General features: G+C 42.8%; 1 protein-coding gene across 1 annotated transcript; it reads left to right on the forward strand.

Moving 5' to 3' along the window:
* The first annotated feature begins 4,791 nt into the window (after positions 1 to 4,791).
* Positions 4,792 to 10,459, forward strand: FABP2 (fatty acid binding protein 2). The gene is made up of 4 exons (XM_063310164.1): positions 4,792 to 4,938; positions 6,591 to 6,763; positions 7,326 to 7,433; positions 9,866 to 10,459. The coding sequence occupies exons 1-4, from the start codon at positions 4,872 to 4,874 to the stop codon at positions 9,914 to 9,916; spliced, it is 399 nt and encodes a 132-aa protein (XP_063166234.1). The 5' UTR covers positions 4,792 to 4,871; the 3' UTR covers positions 9,917 to 10,459.
* The last annotated feature ends 8,212 nt before the right edge of the window (positions 10,460 to 18,671 follow it).

Raw genomic sequence — 18,671 nt, forward strand, 5'->3', positions numbered from 1 at the left:
AATTCATTGCAGCTTTGCATTTCCTCTATTTGCTTACACAGCTTTAAACAAATTTGACTTCCCTCTATATTCAGACTACCTATTAAAATCCTGGAGCAAACCTCAGCAGCAGAAACAAAATCTGGGCACTTCACAGTCATCTGGCAAACCCACTTTTGGATTTTCTGAGGGACTTTATATCTGGTCATTCAAAAATATCTAAGACATTACTTCCTTTTCATCCAGAAATCATAAGTCACTTTGCATTATATTCTCCAGGAAACTTCCTTTTTCTCTGGAACAGTTGAAGTGAATGGAAGATTTTTTTTTCTTTGAACCAATCATAAAATCACATGCTGATATAATGCACAAATGCAAAATCATTACAGATAATTGATATTCTCTCCAGGGGTGGCATTGACAATACTGGCCATGACAACAGTTACATCAAGAGACTTTGAAGAAAGAATGATTGCCCATCATTCGTATATGATCCCCAAACTGCTTATCTGACTTAGTTGATTGCAACGTAGTGAAGTTCTTATCTTATCTGTGAGAATATAGGTTGAGAATTGTAGCTGAAAGGTACCTAAGTCCAGTCAGGCAATCTGAACAGACCAGGGACAAAATTTGCATAGCCAAGTAAATACAGTCACCAGTCTTCATCTCTGCAGCAGTGACAGGGAATTTAGAGGAAGTAGAGCCTCTGTTCCCACTCTTCCCCAACAGTCCATGTTCCACATGGATGTGGTTCTTTGCATTTCTTATGCTTCTTATTTTGTGTCCAGATCTAACTCCTAAAATTCTTGAAATATGTTACTTCCTCAGACATGATGCTCAGATATTCCATTGCTGTTTAGATTAAAATGTCAGATAGGACATTTAGGAAATAGGATTATTATGCTGTTGTTGTTTATTCGTTTAGTCGCTTCCGTCTCTTCGTGACTTCATGGACCAGCCCACGCCAGACCTTCCTGTCGGTTGTCAACACCCCCAGCTCTCCCAGGGATGAATAGAATATCATCTATCCACCTTGCCCTTGGTCGGCCCCTCTTCCTTTTGCCTTCCACTCTCCCTAGCATCAGCATCTTCTCCAGGGTGTCCTGTCTTCTCACTATGTGGCCAAAGTATTTCAGTTTTGCCTTTAATATTGTTCCCTCAAGTGAGCAGTCTGGCTTTATTTCCTGGAGGATGGACTGGTTTGATCTTCTGGCAGTCCAAGGCACTCTCAGAATTTTCCTCCAATACCACAGTTCAAAAGCATCTATCTTCCTTCTCTCAGCCTTCCTTATGGTCCAGCTCTCACAGCCATATGTTACTACGGGGAACCCCATTGCTTTAACTATGCGGATCTTTGTTGTCAGTGTGATGTCTCTGCTCTTAACTATTTTATTGAGATTTGTCATTGCTCTTCTCCCAAGGATTAAGCGTCTTCTGATTTCCTGACTGCAGTCAGCATCTGCAGTAATCTTCACACCTAGAAATACAAAGTCTTTCACTGCTTCTACATTTTCTCCCTCTATTTGCCAGTTATCGATCAAGCTGGTTGCCATAATCTTGGTTTTTTGACGTTTAGCTGCAAGCCAGCTTTTGCACTTTCTTCTTTCACCTTCATCATAAGGCTCCTCAGTTCCTCTTTGCTTTCAGCCATCAAAGTGGTATCATCTGCATATCTGAGATTGTTAATGTTTCTTCCAGCGATTTTAACTCCAGCCTTGGATTCCTCAAGCCCAGCATGTCGCATGATGTGTTCTGCGTACAAGTTTAATAGGTAGGGTGAGAGTATACAGCCCTGCCGTACTCCTTTCCCAATCTTAAACCAGTCCGTTGTTCCGTGGTCTGTTCTTACTGTTGCTACTTGGTCGTTATACAGATTCTTCAGGAGGCAGACAAGATGAGTTGGTATCCCCATACCACTAAGAACTTGCCACAATTTGTTATGGTCCACACAGTCAAAGGCTTTAGAATAGTCAATAAAACAGAAATAGATGTTTTTCTGAAACTCCCTGGCTTTTTCCATTATCCAGCGGATATTGGCAATTTGGTCCCTAGTTCCTCTGCCTTTTCTAAACCCAGCTTGTACATCTGGCAATTCTCGCTCCATCAGTTGCTGAAATCTACCTTGCAGGATCTTGAGCATTACCTTACTGGCATGTGAAATGAGGGCCACTGTTCGATAGTTTGAACATTCTTTAGTGTTTCCCTTTTTTTGGTATGGGGATATAAGTTGATTTTTTCCAATCTGATGGCCATTCTTGTGTTTTCCAAATTTGCTGGCATATAGCATGCATTACCTTGACAGCATCATCTTGCAAGATTTTGAACAGTTCAGCTGGGATGCCATCGTCTCCTGCTGCCTTGTTATTAGCAATGCTTCTTAAGGCCCATTCAACCTCACTCTTCAGGATGTCTGGCTCTAGCTCACTGACCACACTGTCAAAGCTATGCCCAATATTGTTATCCTTCCTATACAGGTCTTCCGTATATTCTTGCCACCTTTTCTTGATCTCTTCTTCTTCTGTTAGGTCCTTGCCATCTTTGTTTTTGATCATACTCATTTTTGCCTGGAATTTACCTCCGATGTTTCTAATTTTCTGGAAGAGGTCTCTTGTCCTTCCTATTCTATTGTCTTCTTCCACTTCCACACATTGCTTGTTTAAAAATAATCCCTTATCTCTTCTGGCTAACCTCTGGAATTTTGCATTTAATTGGGCATATCTCCCCCTATCACTGTTGCCTTTTGCTTTCCTTCTTTCTTGGGCTACTTCTAGTGTCTCAGCAGACAGCCACTTTGCCTTCTTGGTTTTCTCTTTCTTTGGGATGTATTTTGTTGCCGCCTCCTGAACAATGCTGCGAACTTCTGTCCATAGTTCTTCCAGGACCCTATCTACTAAGTCCAGTCCCATAAATCTATTCTTCACCTCCACTGCATATTCCTTAGGAATATTAGTGAGCTCATATCTAGCTGACCTGTGGGTCTTCCCTAATCTCTTTAGTCTGATCCTAAATTGTGCAAGAAGAACTTCGTGATCTGAACTACAGTCAGCTCCAGGTCTTGTTTTTACTGACTGTATAGATGTCCGCCACCTTTGGCTGCAAAGGATGTAATCAATCTGGTTTTGGTGTTGTCCATCTGGGGAAGTCCATGTATAAAGCCGTCTCTTAGGTTGCTGGAAGAGAGTGTTTGTTATGCAGAGTGAGTTGTCTTGGCAAAATTCTATCAGCCTATGTCCTGCTTCGTGTTGTTCTCCCAGGCCATGTTTACCATTAATTCCAGGTGTCATTTGACTGCCCACCTTAGCATTCCAGTCTCCCATGATGAAAATAACATCTCTTTTAGGCGTGTTGTCCAGTAGGTGCTGCAGATCCTCATAGAACTGCTCTACTTCAGCTTCTTCAGCATCTGTAGTTGGGGCGTATATTTGGATCACTGTGATGTTAGATGGCTTGCCCTGAATTCGAATTGAGATCATTCTATCGTTTTTTGGATTGTATCCAAGCACTGCTTTAGCCACTTTACTATTAATTATGAAGGGTACTCCATTTCTTCTGTGGTCCTCTTGTCCACAGTAGTAGATCTGGTGGTCATTTGATGTGAAGTGGCCCATTCCAGTCCGTTTCAGTTCACTGACGCCCAGAATGTCTATCTTTAATCTTGACATCTCACCAATAACAACATCCAATTTGCCTTGGCTCATAGATCTTACATTCCAGGTTCCAATGGTGTGTTGATCCTTAGAACATCAGATGCGCGATTCACCACCAGCACCGTCGGCTGCTAGCCGTCCTTTCGGCTTTGAGCTAGCTGCGTCATCACGTCTGGGGCTAGTTGAACTCATCCTCTGTTCCTCCCCAGTAGCATTTTGACCATCTTCCAACCTGGGGGTCTCATCTTCCGATGGTGTACCGACATATCTCTGGTTGTACTGATCCATGTAGTTTTCATGGCAAGAATACTGGGGTGGGTTGTCATTACCTTCCCCAGGGATCGCATTTAGTCTGACCTCTCTGTCATGACCTTCCCATCTTGGGTGGCCCTTCACGGTTTAGCTCATGGCATCATTGAGGTGCTCAAGCTCCAGCACCACGACAAGGTAACGATCCTTTGCTGAAGGATTATTATGCAGTTACTATGAAATCAGTCTTGTATTAAGGTAGGAGAGGTGCTGGGGGTGGGGTGAATAAGGAACACACATGTATAGTACGTGCAAATAGCACATCATTACTCAGCTCAATGTGATTTGGTTTGATTGGCTTTCTATATTAAAATCACTTTCTGCCTTAGACCTATCTCCTAAATTTCAGAGCAGAAAAAGCAAGCATCACATGGAAACCATAATCAGTGGTTTCCAGTGTAAATCATATATCCCCCATTGTTCCTTTCTTTGCCTTACTCAGTGGAACAGTTTCCAAAGTAAACACATGTTCGAAAGGAAGTGCAGAGGTGTTCTCTTTGCTCGAGCAGATATCAGGAATAAAAAACATGACAAAATGCAACAGTACAGTAGATCTGCTACTTAAAATAAGGTTGCTTCATTTAAACAAAGCACCATCTTGATTTTAATTCTTTCTCTTACAGCAGTCATCTTACCTTATTTTTCTGTCTGTCCTATTCAGACAGAAAAAAAGAACTTAGTAACCACAACTCCAGCAAAGAATACAGGCAATACTTTCAACAGTTAAATATAATAGATTTATGCTAATTATACAGAATTAGAATAGTGGTTTGATTTTATAGGGTTGTATGACTAATTGCACTTTAGTCAGCCACATCAGTGTATGAATTGCTTTCAAGATAACTAAAAGTATAAATCACCCCTTCAGAAAGCTTTACCTTAGATTGGATAGAAAACCTTCTTTGGTTCTAAGCTTCCTTGTAACAGCTAACAACCATGGCATTTGATGGCACCTGGAAAGTAGAGAAGAGTGAAAACTATGAAAAGTTCATGGAAGCAATGGGTAAGATCTGCATTTCCTTGCTTCAAACTGTGCAATTCAAAATGCTTGTTGCTAGTCCCTGGCATTCTTCTTTATTGTCCACTGTTAAGCACTGGTCTTTCATTCCAGTTTTTTTTTATTCCCCCTTCCTGAAAGACTTGCTGATAAATCTGCATGTTTTTGGGATTGTATATTTCTTCCTGTCACAAACAGAAATGTACCAGTTTGACAAATGACTTTTTCTTCATGACTGAAGAAGGGCTTAAACTAAAGTCCCCAAGGCATCCCCCTTGGGTTTTTTTCCATGATGGCTCTGCAAATCCTGGGGACTTGATTCCTGCTTCCAAATATATCCAACCCCATTCTTTACTTTCTTGTACAGGTCCACTCTGTGAGACTTTTCTTTCTTTCTTTCTTTTTCTTTCTTTCTTTCTTTCTCTCCATATTTAATTTATATTGTCATTCTGCTGTTACGGGCAGGAGGTCATAGCTGACTTTCTTAACAGACTCCCACTTTCTCAAAAACTGGCTTCCTGAGACTGTCAGAGACTCTCAGGGATCTAACCTGAGTGGCTTTGCTTTCTACATCCAGATGTAAGGTCAACTACACCCAGGGATCAATGCCAAAAGGTTTAGGATCCTGTGCAACAGTAGAACATGGACACAAACATCAAACAGTGAAAGTATTTAGTTTATTTAACTAATTTCAATAATCAATTCCTGCTCACATACCATTTCATGACCAGTCTGGGCAGACTCTGCTCTGGAGTCTGGGGAAGAAGGTATGCAGCAGATGGAGATCAGGGTCAGAGGTCTTCCAGCAAGATTTTTGATTCCATCCTCCATTTGTAACATTCTCATTACTGTTGTCTCAACCATGATATACATTGTTTCAGACATTTGCCTCTAGATACATACTTCCTTTTTCAATGGAAATTATAATTATCTATTTTCATACATGCTACTTCCTGTTAGTTGTTGACCCTAGAATGATTGGTTTTCTGTTGTTACTAAGCAGTACTTGTCTGTCCTGTGGTTGCACTGATGCCCAGTTTTCCTTTGGTTCTTTCATTAGGCTTTCCATTACAAAACTGGTCTAAATACTTTATAACTCTATGCAATTTTAATTAATTCTGCGCCCAGAGCTTCCTCTCTTTTTTTTGTAATAACATTATTTTCCAGTTCAGAAGAATTAGATCATGTATATGTAGCTGATCTAAGCAATTTAAATCTTTGACAATATTCTAGCTTCTCTTCAGATTGCATTAAAAAAATATTTGACAATTGTTAGGTGTGGGTGGCTACAGCGTATTTACTCAGAGACTGTGCTTACATGTCACACTGAGATATAATATATTTTGCTTGGTTTGGGGTTAGTATGTTTTGTGAACTCAGCCACTGGGAGATATGGAAAAGAGAATGGATGCCACATTAGTAGTCTGAGATGTACATCATGTATAATTTGCACATTGATTAAACATCCCTAAGAAACCATAAACTGATATCCGCATTAGCCCTGAAAATCAAAACCTAAACAAAAAAGAATTACAGAGGACTGGCTCCAAATTGTCCAGCTCTAGCCATGCTATTCAGACAATTTGTTTAAAAATAAGTTGGGAGAGGAAGAATCCTTCTGCTGTGCAACTGACTCATCATCATCTTAACCTTCATAGGTATTAATTTAGTGAAGAGGAAGCTTGGAGCCCATGACAACCTGAAGCTCACAATCAAACAAGAAGGAAACAAGTTCACCGTCCAAGAATCCAGCACTTTCCGCAGCATAGAGATAGTGTTCACTTTGGCAGAGAACTTTGACTACAGCTTAGCTGATGGAACCGAACTCACTGTAAGAAAACTTTTTTTAAAAAAATAGTTTCTAAATCGTAGAGTTAGAAGCTGCCACTGAGTGCAGGAACTCCGCTCACACACACAGACTCTGTACAGACCATTGCCAACAGATATCTGCTCAATATCTGTTTGAATATGTTATTGCCTTTCTGGAACATTATATCTATAATTGAAATACTCTATTGTTAGGTTTTTCCCCCCCAACATTCAACTAGAATCTACTTTCCTGTAATTTATTCTATGTCCTGCACTCTGGAATAAGAAAGAACTATCTTAGCATTATTTGGTATGCTATCCTCACAGCCTTTTGAGGGGTGCTTCTATAACTCACCTCAATTACTGTTCTCAAGCCTAAACATTCCCAGTTTCCTCAATCTTTTCTCACAGGAATTAGTTTCTGATCCCCTATGTTAGCTAGCAAGCTTGTTGAGAGGCTACACAGCAAAGTATTCCAATTCACACCCACTTTAGTTATGGCCAGTTACAAATATGTTCAACCATATTAAAAATGTCTGTTTCCTCTCCTTCTTGCTTGCTTGCATTAATGCTGTGTACTGTAGGGTACCTGGGACCTGCAAGGCACCCAACTGATAGGCTCATTCAACCGGAAGGATAATGGGAAGAAACTTGAAGCACTGCGGGAAGTTGTAGGAGAGGAAATGATTCAGGTAAGTGTATTGTGGCTATTTTTTTGTTTATTATTTATATAATTTTATCAGCAACCACAATAGAAAATCATATTAGCTTCTTAACAAGAATTAAGGAGATTTAACAAAAAACAGAGAGAACTTTGTTTAAACTGTTTTAAAACATTTACTTGCAGTTACAAGGAAAGAAATAGATAAGAAGCCAGCTCTGGGGCTGAAGTGAAAACATTCAGATTACAACCTGGGAGAGCAATCTCTTCTACAAATTCAGAACATGAAAAATCAACTTTTAAAATGTTTGAAAATATATTTATCATAAGTGGGGCCTTGTTGTGAATCCTGGCCACATGCAGTGCTCCTTGCAGAATTTTATTCCATGATCTATTTTTGTCTATTTTTGCCTTTCCCAATAGTCTCTTATCTTTCCCTGCTCCCATTTATATGTGTTTTGTTTTTTAATTATTTAAAGAACAATAGCAGTGGATTGCTGCTAGTAGAGAGGGAGTTTTGCTCCAACACTCAGCGGTGCTCTATGGATATAAAAAGCATTAGCTGAGAGCTGTTTCCACTGCCCAGGGTTCTGTGTGATTTCATAGGAGGAAATAGTGTTGAATTTAACAGCTGAAAGGTATATTTTTTTCTGAAATGAAAATATTTGCTTCCTTTTTCTTTCCAGAAAGCTTTGGATGATCTCTTATCACAATATAGCCAGTTTGCATGTCTGAAGGCATAATCTAGCCATAAAAGCATGTGCAGAAATTTGACCAGCCCTTTCTTAATCCATCATTTTCATGTTGTCCCTCTAAATAGTTTATTTAGTTCTTGAAACTAAATAGTTTGATTACAGTTCTTGAAACTCAAAACAGTTGCAGTAAGATTTGTACAACTTAAATGGCCTAATACAGATTCTGCATTCAGGAATATGAGGTTTCTTTGGCAATGTCTATCTTTACCATCTGGCTATTTTGAACTTACCTTAGAATTTTAGTAGCTGCATCCTATCCATGCTTTAGAAATTAAGTGTATGACCATATTTCCCAGCTGAAGACTTGGGGAATGAAATGTGTAGTTTAATATAATGAATAGAGTCTGGATTTATGGGTAATGAAATTTCTTTAGCAAGTGACAGCTGGAAGATTACAGGTAAAGGTTTTATTGTACTTCAAGAACAGAATTGCACATGAAAGATGAGGCCTTCCTCCACTTGGAAACCTAAATTATGTCTTGTCTCACAGCTTGTACCTTTTACGTAACAAAGCAGTTAAGAGATCAGTGAGATTGTTGGATAATACTAGTGCTGGAATATTTTCTTACCATAATATCTAAAGTAGTATAAGAATTGGTAAGAAGCTAAATGGTTGTAATGAGCAACCATGAAGCGGTTTTGCAGGGGAGGGCTAGATCTGTCAAGGGTAAATGATCATGTTGCAAAAGTTATGTGAAAGGAAGATTAAAGACTTAGTGCCTTACTCTCTCATAATTAATGATTGGCTTAAACTCTGAATTAGAAAACTACAAGAGAAGGGGTGAGGAATGGCCCAGGGTGGCCACCGCTCATCTCTGCCTGCTTGCTGATTTGGCTCTATCGCAAGAAATAATTTCCTGATCCCTTGAAAAGTGTCTTCCTGCCTCTTATTGTAGACTGGCTTGGGAATAAACTTTTTAACTTCTAACACTATGTAATTAATAATTTGTTTTATTTTATTTATCTATCCTGCCTTTATTATTTTTATAAATAACTCAAGGCGTCAAACATACCTAATACTCTTTCCTCCTCCTGTTTTCCCCACAACAACAACCCTGTGAGGTGAGTTGGGCTGAGAGAGAGTGACTGGCCCAAGGTCACCCAGCCGGCTTTCATGCCTAAGGCGGGACTAGAACTCACAGACTCCTGGTTTCTAGCCCAGCACCTTAACCACTAGACCAAACTGGCTCTCTATTCCAGGAGCACCTATGTATCTGGAAGCAACCCCTGTACTATTGAGTAAATGCTAGGATTAATTAAAACTGTTCAAACAGGACTATGTGTCATCGATTTATGGGTTATTATCTAATAACAAGATACAGTTTGGTTAAGGCATCAGGCTAGAAACTGGGAAACCATGAGTTCTAGTCCTACCTTAGGCACAAAGCTAGCTGGGTGACCTTGGGCCGGTTACTCTGTCTCAGCCCTAGGAAGAAGGCAATGGCAAACCACTTCTGAAAAACCTTGCCAAGAAAAACTGCAGGGACTTGTCCAGCCAGTCTCTGAGAATCTGCCATGATTGAATGGATTAAAAAAAATCTAACAATAAATATTTGATTTTGACCTATTTATGCCCCCTTAAAAAAAGGACTGATTTCTGGAATACAGACTGAAACTATACCTGGGAAATTCAGCACTGTAAACACTGAAAATATTGCTAATACTCTGACCTGTTTTTTGTTTTTTTTTACTAATTAAATCATTTCAGACTTACACCTATGAAGGAGTAACAGCCAAAAGAATCTTCAAGAAAGCATAAACAAGTACTACTGAAGACTGAAATCCAATAGAAGAGCACTTGTGCTTTGTTTACAGCAACAATTTTTCTTAACCAAATACAAAGTAACTAAGTGCTAATATTCAGTTTAGATGTATTTATCTTTTATGCCCCATGACTGTTTAGCTAAATGGTGTTGCTGAGTCTGAATATAAAGTTTACTTTTTATAAATGGGGAAAAATAAACATAATTTGACTCCATATTCTAGAAGACACTGTTGTCTTTCATTGCTGTTGTGACTAAGTGTGGATAAACTTAAAATAAATAATTGCACCTTTATACAATAAATCACTTATAAGAACTAGCTAGTCTGATCCAAGTACCATGCAAATATGCAAGTTCACCTATTTCTACGATTTTTCAGTTTGGCACATTTCCCCATCATTTTTCATTTTGTGATTTCTTAAAAAGGTTAACACAAATGTTATTTTCATGTACATTTTACTTAACAGACCAAATTTTGTACATACTTTCCCATGCACATGTTTGCTAGCATGTCACCTAATATAATGTATATTGATTTCTGTCTTGTATTCTTTTTTCCCTGTGAGTTGGTATTGCAAAACTAAGAAAAACCCAGATTTTCAAAATTTCCAAATAAACAAGTACAAATTTGAAAATTACACATTAAAATACAACTATAAGAAATTCTGCCTCATCTGTATTAAAATTAATCTGGCTTTAAAATGAAGAGCAAGCTTAGACAAACTTTTTCAGATTCTATTGACATAAGTCAGTCAATCTTGGTCTAACTACTCATTGTTCAAAAAATTAATTCACATTAATGGCCTCATTCAATAAGAAAGTATATCCAATCAATTCATTTCAATTAATCTGTCTGTGAAGTGCTTTTAAAAATCATACCCACCATATGTCTCTGAGCAAAGAGAAATTCCTGGGCTCCAACAGTGAACCAAGCTTCCTCTCTTTTGAAAGTAAGTTACTGGCGCTTTAAGGAGCTTGAAAATTGTGCATCTATTAATACACAGATCTCACACACCAGTATATAACCAATGCCTATTCTCCCCATATCATTTAACAAATAATACCCAAATTAGACCCCAACAGAGATTTCATTTCATGTGAGATTTTCAATATTTGTCAGTGCAGATCCTAATAAAAATGCAGATTTGAAAGGATGGAGAATTTCATTTGGGGCACACTTTTTCAAGAACTCTTGATTGATTATGTGCTGTTAAGTTACTGTCAACTCTTAATGATCACATAGATAGACCTTCTATAGCAGCCTTTCTCAACCTTCTGACCCTGGAGGAACCCTTGAGGCCTCAGGCAATAACTGCACATTTAGGCTCAGATATAGGCCACAAGTTACAAAATTATTATATTTGTTTCATGTGTAGGCCTGTATATATGCACTAACAGTGTTCTTAAACTAAAAATAAAAAATGAAACTTACCTCTTTAATGTGAAGTTGCCTGAATTTGAAATAATTTTTTAAATACATCGTGATCTCCCAGGGAACCCCTAGTGACCTCTCAGGGAACCCTAGGGTTCCACAGAACCCTGGTTGAGAAACCCTGTTCTATAGGATGATCTGTCCTCAACCAGGTCCTTCCGTTCTTCCCACAGTAGGCCTACTACTGCTATAATTGAGTCCATCCATCTTGCTGCTGGCCATCCTCTTCTCTTTTCCTCCACATTTCCCAGCATTAGGGACTTGTCAAAGAATCTCAAGGATTTATCAAATTATTATTTATTTATTTATTTATTTTGTTTATTTATCAAATTTTTATCACAGCCCATCTCCCCCAGACGGGGGACCCTGGGCGGTTCACAATAAAAACAATTTAAAATTCCATAAAAGCATAAATACAGCCATTAATCAATCAAAATAAAATGCAGTAAAATCCAAGCCATGGCGGATCTAATTCAAACCGTAAGGGGATAAAACTGGTCCCCGCAGCACTAGGGAATCAGCCAGCCCCCAGAATGGCTCTTCCCCTTATTCCAGGCAAGGCAGCAAAACCAGGTCTTCAGCTGTTTTCTGAAGTCCAGGAGGGAGGGGGCTAACCTCACTTCTGGGGGAAGGGTGTTCCAAAGGGCGGGGGCTGTTGCAGAGAAGGCTCACCTCCTGGACCCTGCCAGATGAAATACTCTCACAGACAGGGTTCGCAACATACCCTTTCTGCACGATCGGGTGGGACGGGCTGATGTAATGGGGATAAGACGGTCCCTTAGGTAACCTGGACCCGTGCCATGTAGGGCTTTAAAGGTGGTAACCAACACCTTGAATTGGACCTGGAAGCATACTGGCGACCAATGCAGTTCGCGCAGTAGGGGTGTCACGTGTGCTGATCTCGGAGCACTCATCACTGTCCGCACAGCTGCATTTTGAACCAACTGCAGCTTCCAGATAGTCTTCAAGGGTAGCCCCATGTAGTGCAGTTCGCGCAGTAGGGGTGTCACGTGTGCTGATCTCGGAGCACTCATCACTGTCCGCACAGCTGCATTTTGAACCAACTGCAGCTTCCAGATAGTCTTCAAGGGTAGCCCCATGTAGAGCGCATTGCAGTAGTCTATCTGGGAGTTGACCAGGGCATGAGTGACCATTCGAAGGACCTCTCGCTCCAGGAAGGGAAGTAACTGGCGCACAACACGAAGTTGTGCAAAGGCCCTTCTGGCCACGACTACCACCTGTTCTTCGAGCAGGAGTCATGAGTCCAAGAGGACCCCCAAGTTATGCACCGAATCTGAATGGGGCAGTGCAACCCCATCCATACTAAAGATGGCAAGTTCCTAGGAGCTGAGGGGCCATTAACCCACAGCCACTCCATCTTACTAGGATTCAGCTGAAGCCTGTTGTTCCCCATCCAGATCCCAACAGCCACAGGCACCTGGAAAGGGCAGCCACAGCATCACTTACTTCCCCCGGGATAGAAATGTATAGCTGAGTATCATCAGCATACTGATGATACCTCACCCCATGGGGATGGATGATCTCACCCAGTGGTTTCATGTAGATGTTAAATAGGAGGGGAGAGAGTACTGAACCCTGCGGCACTCCACAGAGGAAGGGCCGTGGGCCCGACCTCTTCTCCCCTACTAACAGCGACTGGGACCGGCCCTGGAGGAAGAAGGTGAACCAGCGTAAGACTACGCCACCCACCCCCAACTCCCTGAGCTGCCCCAAAAGGATACCATGGTCGATGGTATCGAAAGCCATTGAGAGATCAAGGAGAGCTAGGATGGATGCACTGCCTCCATCCCGCTCCTGCCAGAGGTCATCCATAAGTGCGACCAATGCCATTTCCATTCCATATCCGGGCCTGAATCCTGACTGAAAGGGGTCCAGATAATCTGTCTCCTCCAAGATCCTCTGGAGCTGCAACGCCACCACCTTCTCAACCACCTTCCCCATAAAGGGGAGGTGGTCGACTGGACAAAAATTATCCAGTATAGTAGGGTCCAGTGACGTTTCACCACTCTTACCACCACAAGGTAGGACTTAATAGCCGCTCTAGCTTGTGTCTGGTCGGGTTCGGTCTTCGTCTTCATCCAGCAGCACTCCAGGCGTCTCTTAATCCTCTTCAGAACCCTCAGCTCCTCTGTGAACCACGGGGAGTCGGGTTCGGTGGGATAAGAGAGGTGTCATGTTCGCCGTTTCAATGTCTTTGATGCATCGTAACGTTTCGCATGTCATTAATTGGATGCGTGTTTCATCTTTCTCGGGAGGATGGGAACGTTTATCTTTTGGCTTTGCTTTGGAATGTATTTGTATTATCTACTGCGCTCAAGGTTACTTTCCCAGGCTAGCAACTCTGACGATTGCTAGCACCTGTGTCGGGCGGGGCTGTTACGAGGGAGGCGGGATACGTTTGCACCAAGGGTTTAAGTTTGTATTTGGCGCGCTTTTGCTCATTCTCAGCTTTCTTTGTATCTGTCTTTAGCACTCTAAATAAATCAGATTTCATTTAGCAGCCTCTTGTGAGTCTGAGTATTTGGGGCTAGGGCAACCATTACAAGAGGCCGCACAGGCACGAACCTGTCCAAGGCCCTAGCCGCTTCCCTATTCCAGGCGGTGGCCAGGGTCTCCGCTGGACTGTGCAGCAAGTCCTCGGGTATAACCCCCAGCTCCCTCTGAAACTGCACTGGGTCCATTAGTCGCCAGGGGTGGGCTGATCGAAGAGGCCCGGCCTCCCTGCAGAGGGGGGTGGCATAAGAGAATCTCAGGGCCACCAGGGCATGGTCTGACCATGACAAAGGGGAAAGATGTAACTCTTCCCTCAGATCACATTGCCACTGCTCCGACAAGAAAACTAAGTCTGGGGTGAGGCCACTGTCTCAAGTCGGGTCCCGAATAATTGTAAGGATTGCCTACCCTAATAGACTCAGACTCACAAGCAGGAACTTAATGATATCTGATTTATTAAAGAATAGTATGCAAATACAGAGAAAGCTGAGAATTAGCAAAAGCGCGCCAAATACAAACTAAAAACCCTTGGCTCAAACGTAATCCCTCCCCTTGCACTGCCGTTGCAAACTCCCCCCCCCCCCCCCAGGTGCTGGTAACCATTTCTGCTGATGTCCTGGGAAAGGAACCTTGGACACACAAGATAACCCAAACACATTCCAATCCAGCTGCTAACATACAACAATCCCACAAGATGGAATCCTCCTCCCCTCCCAGGCGAAACACGCATCAGCCAAATGACATGCAAAACGTTACGATGTAACGGTAACATTGGAACAGTGAACATGACAATAATTGGAGTCAGGCCCATGGCTGCCATGGTGGCCATGAACTCCTGGGCTGCCTCCAAGACCCGCCCCAGGGATGGCAGGTTGAAGTCCCCCAGAACCATAAGTCTGGGGAACTCCACTGCCAACCCTGAGACAGTCTCCAGCAGCTCAGGCAGGGAGGTTGCCATGCAGCAGGGAGGCTGGTACAGCAGCAACATTCCCAACTGCTCTTGGGCACCCATTTTGAAGAACAGAGTCTCACAACCAGTTACCTGTGGAGCAGGGCTTCTGAAGGCCACCAGAGACTCTCTGATGACAACTGCCACCCCTCCTCCCCTGCCCTGGCATCTCAGCTGGTGCCACACCCGAAACCTGACTAGGCACATCTCTGACAAAGCTACTCCTCCTTCAGGGCCCAGCCAGGTTTCAGTAATACACGCTAGGTCTGCCCCCTCCTCCAGGTCGCATATGAGGGGCGCCTTGTTGTTAACTGACCTGGCATTAAGAAGCAGCAGCCGGAGGCCAGGGCCCCCACAGGACTGCTGTTCAGGGCCTAGGTTTAAGCACAGAGTGTCGGAATACACTACAGGTAACAAACACCTGGGGCGTCTTCCTCTATGATGACTCACCCTCTGGCTTCCGTCATAGTATCCCCTGCCTGTCACCACCTCGATAAAGTGTCCCGCCCTACCTCCCCCAGGATCTTCCAGTCCAGTTGCCTCCAATCCTGGATCTCTAAAGTTCCTGGTTTGAAATGGGAATCTCTCCATCCTTTCATACAACCATGCACACGTACCCACGACCTCAAGGAGATGGTGGGCCCCAGTGCACCAGCTCTAGCTCTCGACACTGGTAGGCCTAACCACCACCCACAGACTCACTATTTCAGTCAGGTTTTAGGGCAGGGTACAGAATGGAAACAGCATTGGTTGCACTTGTTAATGATCTTTGTTGGAGCTGAGATCCTTGTGCTCCCTGATCTCTCACTGGTTTTTGATACTATCAACCAGGTTATCCTTCTGAATCAACTGCAAAGTTTGGGACAAGGAGGAACTATACTATTGTGGTTCTCCTCTTTTCTCTGTGGCCAGTTTCAGTTGGTTTTGATAGAAGGCAGGGAGATAGTGTCCACAGTCCCTCACTTGTGGGGTGCCTCAGGGCTTGATGCTTTCACTCCTCCTCCTTTGACATCGACATGAAACTACTAGGCGAGGTCATTCCTCAGTTCAGGATCTTGAATCATCAGTAACCAGATGATACCTAATTGTACGCCTCAACCCCAGGCTGTCTAGGTGATGCTGTCAATGTCCTGAGCCAGTATTTGAAAGCTGTCCAGTCTGGATAGGGAGGAACAGACTCAGGCTCAATACTGCCAAGACCAACTGGCTGTGGTTGTTTGGGCCCTCTGGATCTAGGAATTCTTCCTATTTGGTCTTGGGTGAGATGCACTTCCCCATTTGAGGCTCATGCGCCAGTTGGCAGTCCTCCTGGATTGGTAACTACAGATATGCAGGAGACCCTTTGCACAGGTCTATCTTGTGCACTAGTTGTGACTATTCCTAGAAAGGATGGCTGTTCAGTTATTTATGCCTTAATTATCTCACAACTGAATTATTGCAATGTGCTCTACATGGGGCTGCCCTTGAAGACCACCTGGTGTGAGCAGTAATTGACACATCTCAATACACCCATATGTCATCACTGCTGCACAGGCTGCATTGGTTGCCAGTTGGCTTCCTGGTGCAATTCAAGCTGCTGGTTGTCACCTGTAAGGGCCTTCATGGCATAGGGCCCGGTTATTTGAGGGACTGCCTATTTTCAGTGGTTTCTACCTGCCCAGTAAGGTTGAACAGAGTGGAGTACTCCAAGTCCCCTCAATTAAATAATGTCATCTGGTGGGACTCTGAAAGCATGCATGTCCTCTGGAACAGCAGCCCCTTAGAGATTTATGCATCTCTACCCTAAAAGGGTTCTCTAAGCCTTTGAAAATGTGGCTTTGTTCCCAGTCTGGGGTTAGGATGTTTGCTGAACCACTGGCAGGGTTTTATTTTTTTTAATGTAATGGGTGATTTTGTCTGGGTGTACCATTTTTATTTTTTCTCTTTTTTATTATACCAGAGTCATTTGGGAGTTGGGTGACCTTCCAAATGAAATAAAATTAATTATTTTAAAAAACTGATAAGCAGACTGGAATAAACTTCAAAATTGAGAAGTCAGGTAGTCCAGTGGTATTAATCCTATTTTGCTAATTGAGAGGCAAGGCTAAGATCATTCCTCCCTTCATGATTTATAGTATTCCTAGTGACACCCAGACATTACTTGTGAAGGCAGGCTTCCTTCTGCCACAACAATGGCTGGGTGGTGCTAGAAGATGCTATGAATTGCTAGTGAGGCAGTTGCTGAAGGTTGACAAAGTGATTGATAAAAATCTTGCACCCTTGATCCACACAGTTAAGTCACAATGCATGTTATAAAACTTCCTACCAGTTTTTTACTGTACTGCATGGTTTTTGCAGCATGAAGAACTCTAACATCTGCCCTAAGAAAGATAGCAAAATAGTGAACTGAAATGAATCTCTATTTCTTAATAAGCATGAAGAATCTTGCATAATAAAATTGTATTCTTAGGAAGCTACAAAACCTTGGTATCTTAAGGATAAGCTACTTTATTGTAATTCTTATGGAGATAGGCCTGTTGGTCTCCTGCTTGCTGACCCCATAATTTGTCCTATAAATCAGTGTTTATCAAACTTGGCAACTTTAAGATGTGTGGACTTCAACTTGCCATGCTGTCTGGGGAATTCTGGCAGTTGAACTCCACACATCTTAAAGTTGCCAAGTTTGAGCAACACTACTATAAATTAACCACTACTGCGACAAGAAACGACTGCTTCTGTTTTAGCCTAATTGAAAATAACACAACGTTGCACGGAACTGCAATGCAAACACCTTCAATGCTTTTCCTTTGCTCCCCTTTCCTTTTTTTATCTCTATGCACAGCCACGCGGGCATCTAGCCCAGCTTTGTGTGTCACCCACAAGGTATCTACACCGTATTCACGTTCACGGTCAAGCAACCACAGGTTTGTTACTTTGTTTGAACAGACACATCAAGCGCCCCACCCAACCGGAAGTCTACCGGAAACGCCGGTCTTGGGCCTCCACTTTTTGTCTCTATGGTCGTAATTTGCATACTTGCGCCAGGCGACCTTCCGTGGAGTGGAGTGAGTCATTTCTGTGCGACGGACGATGGAAACTCCGGAGGACGTTGAGGTACGAGGCCGCGGAAAGACTGAGCGCGACCCAGACCGCCTCGGAACCGAGGTGGCGGGGACGGCGGGGAAGATCGCCCGCGGGCCCCCTCTTTCCGGGACGTCCTACTGGCTGGACTTCTGGCTGATGATCCTCTTTGATCTGGTGCTCTTCGTCTTCGTTTATCTGCTGCCATGACGGCAGCGCCAGGGGGTGAGTCAAGGGGGCGGCGGCGCAAGGGGACGAAGGGGCTCTTCTTGAAACGGAGGAAACGACTGAGAATATCCCCAAGTCTGGCGGGGCCTTTATTATGCCCAACCAGAGTGACACCGAGGCTCAAGCGCGAGTTCAAGATTGGGAGGAAAAACCAGAAGGATACTGTTCGTTTGCTTTGAGTTTTGCAGTTAGTGTGAAGCCGACGGTTGAGGCTTTGCGAAGTGTGCTTTATCTCTTCAGTTGTGAGTACACGATCCACTGAATTGCACCGGGGCGCGGTGAATCCTCTCCCCGCGTCACATCAGGCCTGTTCGCTTGTCCCAATAATCTAATCTAGTCGGTTTTCCACAATGTAGTATTGGCTGACTGTCGTTATGTCTTATGCTTCAGGTTCTAACTCTAGAGGCAGTGTCACTCACAAAATCTTAGAAGCAGTTGAACTACTCAGATTATGGCTCCTTAGCATTACACAATACTGAAAGAAATCAAAGGCAGAAGGATGAATTAGGTTATAGTTTATAATATGGTGCAACCGGAAGTGTCAGTGGCTACTTGAATAGCTTTAAGA

This window comes from Candoia aspera, chromosome 8, assembly GCF_035149785.1.
Source record: "Candoia aspera isolate rCanAsp1 chromosome 8, rCanAsp1.hap2, whole genome shotgun sequence".
NCBI classification, from domain to species: domain Eukaryota; kingdom Metazoa; phylum Chordata; class Lepidosauria; order Squamata; family Boidae; genus Candoia; species Candoia aspera.